The 8,453-nt window shown below is 38.2% G+C and overlaps 1 protein-coding gene across 1 annotated transcript; it reads right to left on the bottom strand.

Annotated features, from left to right (window-relative positions):
* Window positions 1-1,172: 1,172 nt before the first annotated feature.
* Window positions 1,173-7,350, bottom strand: shbg (sex hormone-binding globulin). Its single transcript, XM_034226344.1, has 8 exons — window positions 7,100-7,350; window positions 3,907-4,004; window positions 3,343-3,532; window positions 3,032-3,199; window positions 2,255-2,411; window positions 1,944-2,080; window positions 1,598-1,799; window positions 1,173-1,394 (listed from the first exon to the last, which is right to left on the bottom strand). Exons 1-8 carry the CDS (start codon window positions 7,199-7,201, stop codon window positions 1,261-1,263), a joined length of 1,188 nt encoding a protein of 395 aa, XP_034082235.1. The 5' UTR covers window positions 7,202-7,350; the 3' UTR covers window positions 1,173-1,260.
* Between the last annotated feature and the right edge of the window lie 1,103 nt (window positions 7,351-8,453).

The raw sequence follows: 8,453 nt of genomic DNA, 5'->3' as shown, positions 1-8,453 counted from the left end.
TTGCTAACGGTGTGTGGCAGCGGGTAGATAACGGACTGCAATCTGACTGCAATCCATAGGACTGGACCGACTGGACCGCACCGCACCCATTTCTGTATTGTGTGCCAAATGTATTAAAACACTTTGAGCTGATGTATGAAATGTGCTATATAAATAAAACGTATAATTGTTATTATTTATTTTGTATTTCTCTAATAGCCTACGTGGACTACAACAAAGATGATTAACTAGTTTATAATGTTTTGTTTACTTGAGACTGTGCTATATAAATAAAGCTTTTTTTCAATTATTTTTATTATTATTATGTCTCTAATACGTGGACTACAACAAAGATGCTTTTCTGGTTGATAGTGTTTTATTCTTGAGAATGTGCTTTATAAATAAAGCTTTGTATTATTGTTGTTATTATTATTTATGTAATACATGGACTACAACAATGATTACTTTGTGGTTAATAACATTTCATTCTCGGAAATGTTAAACACTGATCTAAGCAGGCTTAGCATGAAAGCTATTAAAGTCATGAGAAATAATACAATGGAAATATTTCTCGCATACAATAAGAATATTATTTACCAAAACAAACCTAGCCCTTGATTATTATTTGTTTGCCTGTGTGTTGAATTTGTATATGCACACGATCCTATTTGTCTAACATAAATATCTTTAAGCCATGATGTTTGCAAATTGTTAAATACAAAAATTAAAAAAGTCTGCGGTAGGCTACATACAATTACTCAATAGAGCATTCATTTTCAACTGGACATTTGTTCATATGCTAAAATCAATTATTGGATGACAAACAATATAGTTTTCCTTTTGGTGTTTCATTGTAAGAGTAGCATAATTCACTCTGGATGGTTTGACTTTAACATTATCTTTAACAGTCCACTAGAGGGAGCAAAATCCATGTCCTAAATCTCCGCCTCCCTCATACATTACTCAATACTAATAATTAGTGTTAAATCAGTGTTTCAATTTCCTTCAGTTTGCTTAAAATATGTCGTGTAATAGCCATATTAAAAACAATCATATTTTTTTCAAAATGTAGCTAGTGGGAGAGATATATTTTCAACAACAGATTAATAGTTTATTGAAAACTCTCCACCCTTTAGGAGTTTATTAATACAAATGTCAAATTTGCCTATGGAAAAACCGTAACCAGACAAATATTAGTTTTAAAAACATTGTATTTTTTTTTGTTTTAATTCGAACCAAATGCATCTGAGTCCACATATTGAACATGTGTACTTTCATTTGTTATGCAGGGCAGCTGTGAGAGACGATTGATGGATGTTTGACAGTAAAATCCAAATCCAAATCCCTGCCCATAACCTGGATCATCTCCAGGCAGCCTGTCAAGAACTGGGAGCCCACATTGTCTTCACCCTCACCTGAAAAGTAGAAAAGAAAAACTGTTGACCTTGTATTGCAAACTTGTTCTTTTTATGCTTCAATGTTATTTATGGTTATAAACGTTTCTATTGTGTTTTGTTTTTCTATAAACACTGTCTGCAAATCAGATTTCTCTTTGATATAAAGACAAGCTGTTCAGATATTATTTAAGACTGAAAATATCATCGCTTTTTAACCTTACCTAAGAGACCTCCAAAGGCGATACGACCGTTTCTCCATGTGGTCAAAAAACCTGAGTTTCTCACTGATTTGATTTGTAAATCCTGAAATTTGGCTCGAACTTGAAGTACTTGCAGCATCTCTTCTTCAAAGGTTATCACCAGCTTCTTGAAATTATCAGATTTCATACTGATTTTTTCTGAACCGAACGTGAGGGTGACCTCCTGCATGTTCAAAAAAGAGAAACAAAGTTAAGGTAATATAGCTCTGTGAATACATTCAAAGTGGTCTCAAATATGTATATATCTGCAAATGTGAAGAGATGGAAGTGTTCTCAAGTTCAGTTCATCTCAGATGTTTGTTCATACCTGTGTGTTATTATCGGCCATTAAAGTCAGCATCATCTCTTGCCCAGGAGCCCTGATGCTCAAAATGGTCCCATGCATCATAGTGAAATTTCCCCGAAATTCAATCTTGACCCCCTTCCCGCCCTCAACAGGGAAAACTGCACACCAGAAAAAAGTCACAAAATTAATACAATTTGAAATCAGGTGAAAAGTATATTGCTACCTAAAATGCAATGCTATGTAAGAATGCATTATGCTGGCCTGTTTGAAAGCTTGTTATAATCTGGGTAAATGTTGTCTATAGCTTGTATAATTGAGCCAAATGTTTCCACCTGAGGTATTGAAAACAGCAAATCCAGTGCCAGGGAAGAAGCTGCCAGGAATTATGTCTTGATAGCAGGGCCAGAGCTCCTCCACCTCCACCTCCCAGGGGGCTCTGAGATTCAGCCAGCTGCCTTCACGCACACAGCCGTCCATCTTAGGATCAAACTACGGCAAATAACAAAAAACATTGCATTTAGGGGAGAGAAATGCAAGACAAACATGTGAGTGGCTCAGTATTGTCACAGTCCTGTTACAGGGTACTTAGACCACCAGAAAACCCCCTTACAGTATTGTTACAACTTACTAGTAAAACAACAAAAAAACACACGCTGTGATTTATAGACCGACGTAATGGTGCTACGTCTGTTTTATTACCAAGGATAACTGACCACATGCTGACACTAAGTCATGTTGCAGTGTGGTGCAACACCAACATTGAAGTCAATTTTCAGGTGTTAGTACTTCAAGATGAAAAACAAATTCCCCTTTAAAGACTCTTCAAATCCTTTTGTGATGACATTCAAAAGTGCAAGTCATTTTAAATCAAGGTCCTCTAACTGAGCTTAATTGCAAAACTATTAAGACTTTATGAATAGTACCGTTTAGACTTCCTGAGAAAACGTTATTAACTTGACAGGTTCATGTTAATTTAGTGAAAGTATTGTATGAAGTAAAAGAATGTAGTTGACACATCTTGATCACAATTAGGCCATATCATTACAAAATAACAGGACAGACAAAATGTCACCCACTACAAAGTATTCCAGAGTAAATGAACACTATACCTGAATCATCATCTTTTCCTTGTCGATTAAGATCCCGCCGAGGGCTAGTCGGAGTTCCCCTGTTTGGACCTCCTCTGTCTGTTTGGACGGCCCCCCCATGCCCACCACCAGCCCTTTGGAGCCGTCCACATCTAGAATCACGAAATTCTTTTGGTTGCTCACCTCCAGCTGGGAGGCACCAGGAGCATTCAGACAAACAGTTTTTCATGTCCAAAATACTGTATGATTATTATTAAGATGTCCATTTTGAGGAAATGAGATCTGTGTTATTTAGATCCTTATCACTTGCTACACATTTTTTAAAAACTCACTTTGTGCCATTTTCCGTCGTTGAGCTGGGGGCCGCCTTCCGCACTGACATGGTTGCCCCCGATGCTGAACTGCATCAGAGGGAGGCCGTCTTTCAAACCCAAAACAAACCAGTCGTCCCCGTTTTTGGTATCTCCGTAGAAAATGGCACCTTCCGGGTCAAAGGTCCGTAACTGGAATGTTGACTTTATACTGCAGAAACAGAACAGAATAGTCTTAAATTCAAGGAGTTGCAGGTGATTAAAAAAAAGATGACCAACAATACTTTGCCTTACATTTTACCCAGACAAAGTAAAGATCACTAATAGTTACAGTAGGAGCCTACAGTTGCTCAAAGGTTTTGCAATGAAGGGTTTTATAGGTTTATGTTATCAGAATTAAGGAGACATGGATCAACACTTTTCCAACAGGACTAGAATTCCTAACTGGGCTTTCGTCTGCAAAATTTGATCCAGCTTACAGGTCCGGCATTAATGTTAATATGAAAGAGCCTTTTGCCTCCTACACCATATATTGTCAGCAAGAAGTTGATGTGAGGCCTTCCAGACCAGCTCCTGCTGACGTACCTGCTGATGTCACTGAGGTTTGACGTGGTGTGGATTATTGGCCTCCAGATGTCTCTGTCCTGGCCGAGATAGACGGTAGCCTCGCCTGATACTACTTTCTAGAAAAGGCACATTGTCAACAAGGTATTTATTTAACACGGTTCAGTTCTTTTTATTGCACAACTCATGTTCATTATCGTCCTGATCTTGGTGCCCAAATGGTTTAAACCGTATTAAACTGAGGGATTTCGTTTTTAATTAGCTAATGAGTGGTTTAGCAAGGGAAGTGCAAGCAGTAATGTAGTCCAAAATCAATGTGAAGGAGGACCATATTGCAGTTACTTAATTACAGTATATTAATAAACAATCAATCAATCAATGTTTATTTATATAGCCCAATATCACAAATGTTACATTTGTCTCAGTGGACTTCACAGTTTGTACAGAATATCAGTATGACAATACGACACCCTCTGTCCTTAGACCCTCACATCGTACAAGGAAAGACTTCCACAGAAAACCCACAGTTTAAAGGGAAAAATGGGAGAAACCTCAGGGAGAGCAACAGAGGAGGGATCCCTCTCCCAGGACGGACAGACGTGCAATAGATGCCGTGTGTATATTGAAAAGATAATACATTTGCAACATAGATAGTCCAAATGTTTGGAAATGCATGTGTGTATAATAGGAAGATGAATCCACGAGGATATCCATCCAGGACTCATGATCCAGGACTTATGATCCAGGACCACAGCCACGACTCAAGATCCAGGGCTCGCGATGCAGGACACAGGACCGCAGGATCATCCATGACTCCGGATCCCGGCGTATATAGACACCAAAAAGAAAGAAATTTGGGGAAGCTGGGTTAATCGGAACATGAGAGTACACAGGTATAGACAGAGAGAAGGAAGAAGTAAGATATCCCCCGACAAACTAAGCCTATATCAGCAAAATTAGGGGCTGAATCTAATCAGCCCTAACTATAAGCTTTGTCAAAAAGGAAGGTCTTAAGCGCACTCATAAAAATGGATAGGGTGTCTGCCGCCCGAACACAAACTGGAAGCTGATTCCACAAATGTGGAGCTTGATAAGAAAAGGCTCTGGCTCCCATTGTACTTTTAGAGACTCTAGGAACAACCAACAACCCTGCATTCTTGGAACGCAATGCCCTAGTAGGACAGTAGGGTATAATGAGTTCTTTAAGGTAAGATGGCGCCTGCCCATTAAGGGCTTTGTAGGCGAGAAGAAGAATTTTAAATTCTATCCTGTGTTCTATAGGGAGCCAGTGTAACGCAGCCAGAACAGGAGTAATGTGGTCCCTTTTCCTAACTCTGGTTAGTACACGAGCTGCAGCATTTTGAATCAGCTGAAGCGACTTGACTGACTTCTTGGTACACCCTGATAATAAGGAGTTACAATAATCCAGCCTTGAAGTAACAAATGCATGGACTAGTTTCTCTGCATCGCTTTGAGGCAAGATATGCCTGATTTTTGCAATGTTACGTAGATGGAAGTAGGCGGTCCTTGAAATTGATTTTATGTGGGCGTTAAAGGATAAATCCTGATCAAATATAACACCAAGATTCCTTACAGTCTCACTGGAGGCCAAATTAATGCCATCCATAGTTAGTATATCTTTAGATAATTTGTTTCGTAGATTCTTCGGGCCAAGTACAATAACTTCAGTTTTGGTCGTGTTTAACATCAAAAAGTTTAAGGTCATCCACGTTTTTAAGTCCTTGAGGCAGTCTTGAATTTTATTTAGATGATTAATTTCATCAGGCTTGATTGATAAATATAGTTGAGTATCATCCGCATAACAATGAAAATTTACAGAATGATTCCTTATAATATTGCCTAACGGAAGCATATATAATGTGAATAAAATAGGTCCGAGCACTGAGCCCTGTGGCACTCCATGGCTAACTTTGGTTTGCGTGGAAGATTCATCGTTGACACGTACAAACTGAGAGCGTTCAGATAGATAGGACCTAAACCAGCCTAAAGCAGTTCCCTGTATGCCAACTAAGTGCTCTAGTCTTTGCAATAGGATATCATGGTCGATAGTATCAAATGCAGCACTGAGATCGAGCAAAACAAGAATAGAGACACGTCCCTTGTCAGAGGCTATTAGAATGTCATTTGTGACTTTAACCAGAGCTGTCTCTGTGCTATGATGTGTTCTAAAGCCAGACTGAAAATCTTCAAATAAATCATTGTTTTTTAAGTAATCACACAACTGTTTTGCGACCGCTTTCTCAAGAATATTTGAGAGGAACGGAAGATTAGAAATAGGTCTATAGTTGGCTAAAACCTCTGGATCGAGGTTGTGCTTTTTAAGAAGCGGTTTTATCACTGCTACTTTGAATGATTGTGGAACATAGCCTGATAATAAAGACATATTCATAATATTTAAGTGCTAATTAATGGAAAAACTTCCTTCAACAGCTTAGTTGGAATCGGGTCTAAGATACACGTTGATGGTTTAGAAGAGAGAATCATTGAATTTAATTGTTCAAGGTTTATGGCTGAAAAGCATTCTAGTTTACTATCTAGTGTAATATTAGAACTTACGTTTCCGGGAGCTGTTGATAACACTATACTGGTCAATCCGCATTCACACCGTTATTATCAAACCAGATAGAAAATCCTTCAATTGGGCCAAAACAGCGGATGTTTTGGATAGCGCCCTTATTTGTCCTCCTACGATCTGAGCAAAGTCCAAAGTGTAAATAAAGTATTATGAGGTCAGGAAACAGCTCTTCAACTGAAATCTGAATTGCATATGAGTTGATTTTAATCTTTGACTTTTATAAAGCACGTTTTGTATTCTCAATCTTTCAACAACCTATAAAACAAAGCATGAATTAAAAGACGTTTTGAATTTTTTTAATTGTCTTTTGTACTTGCCATTGTGACTGATGAATCTAAGAATTACAGAATGTGTGACCTCTAATCAATACAAAATATATATATTTCACATATTCGGAACAATTAAGATATGACTTTATTAAAGCTACAAAATGCATATACGGTATCATGTTTATCCATATTCATGAGGATTTCATGTTGAATAAAATTAATTAATTGATCACACAAACTGGAAGATTGACAATAAAGTTGATTTTTTGATATGGCCAATGAATACACAAGATTTAGACTATCCTTAGACAATTTTAAAACAACAATCACACATACCAGTGTAACATACCTTTGCTTGTGTACCCCCCTGCGCCTCAACTCCCCATCCCAGCAGAGTGAGGCTCACAGTGAGCAGCAGTCCAGCTGCCATTGGTTTCCAAAACACGGCCATCCTTCACTGTCTTCACACACCCAGGTCTCACAGTGTCCAGACAGTTTAGCCCTTAGGTGATCTGGTTATACCTGAGGTGCAGTGATGGGCTGAGGAACAGAGTGCAGGAGGTTTTAGAAGCGGGGGTTGAGCAGGCTCACTGTCCAGGGTCCAGAGAGCACATATTTATTGGTGAATGCCCAGTATTGATCCACACAGGGTGCGGGGGTATGACTTTTGCAATTAGGTTAGACAAAAGACGGGGCAGCAGTAAAACAAAGAGTTATTTAAGAAATAATCCAACATTTAGCAAACGTTTTTTCAATGTTCATTTATATTGGGCTGTATATCTCTGGCTTTTGTGGTGGCTCATGTAGAGTGAGTCAGGTGAGTGACCTAAGCCAGACTGATGTTTACCCAATACACAGGAATCACTTCTGTGTTTTCAAAGAGAGAGAGAGTAATGAAAGATTAACTCTGCTACAGTTTTTTTCTTTGCACGATTCAAGTGACACATTCTCCTTCCTGGAAGGCTGTAATTTCCAGGTAAAGTGCAAAACCCCACACACATACACAGGAAGGGACAATCGTTTTTGTTTAGGTGTTATTCTGAAATTCATACCAAAACATAGCATTTCTCATGTTTGAACTCAAAGTCTGTCACATGTCTATTAAGTTTGGCGTGAATAGGCATTTTTTTCACAGTAGTTTTATATTGTAAGTGGAGGGAAGTAGGCTACGTCTCTGGGGCATTTGAAAAAAAAACACAGAATGGTAGTGTAGTAATGTCAACACCTGTGTTTTTTCTACTTTCCTGAACTAAAACGTCTGCTTTGGGAAAAAATACCGTTGAGGTCAAATCATTCCTGAAAATCTGAATTACTTTTGGCACTATACCTTTAAAACCCAAAAATCCCTGATGCAATACATTTACTTTTTTTATTTCATTAGTATCTCTGACATCACATTGTGAGAGTGCAAAGTTAAATGACTGACTGTTTCTGTTCAAACCACTGAGTGTCACTATTGCGAAAGTGTTAAGTTACGGATGATAAGGAATCAACTCCCTGAAATCAGCAACAAACAAAAAACAACGTAGACGTGGCTGCGGTTAATTATTCATAAAAGAAAACACCTGGGAAGGAATTACCAAAGATAACAAATACTATTTACAACATAGGTATAAACCAGTGGACCATGTGCTTAAAAGAAGTGCAAATGTGACTATATCTTGTTCTGCTTTTATCAAATCACTAATTGTAAAATGAATCTC

This window comes from Gymnodraco acuticeps, unplaced genomic scaffold (genome assembly GCF_902827175.1).
Source record: "Gymnodraco acuticeps unplaced genomic scaffold, fGymAcu1.1, whole genome shotgun sequence".
Classification (NCBI taxonomy): domain Eukaryota; kingdom Metazoa; phylum Chordata; class Actinopteri; order Perciformes; family Bathydraconidae; genus Gymnodraco; species Gymnodraco acuticeps.
The sequence above is the reverse complement of the archived record's forward strand: the minus strand, read 5'-3'. Positions and strand labels throughout refer to the sequence as shown.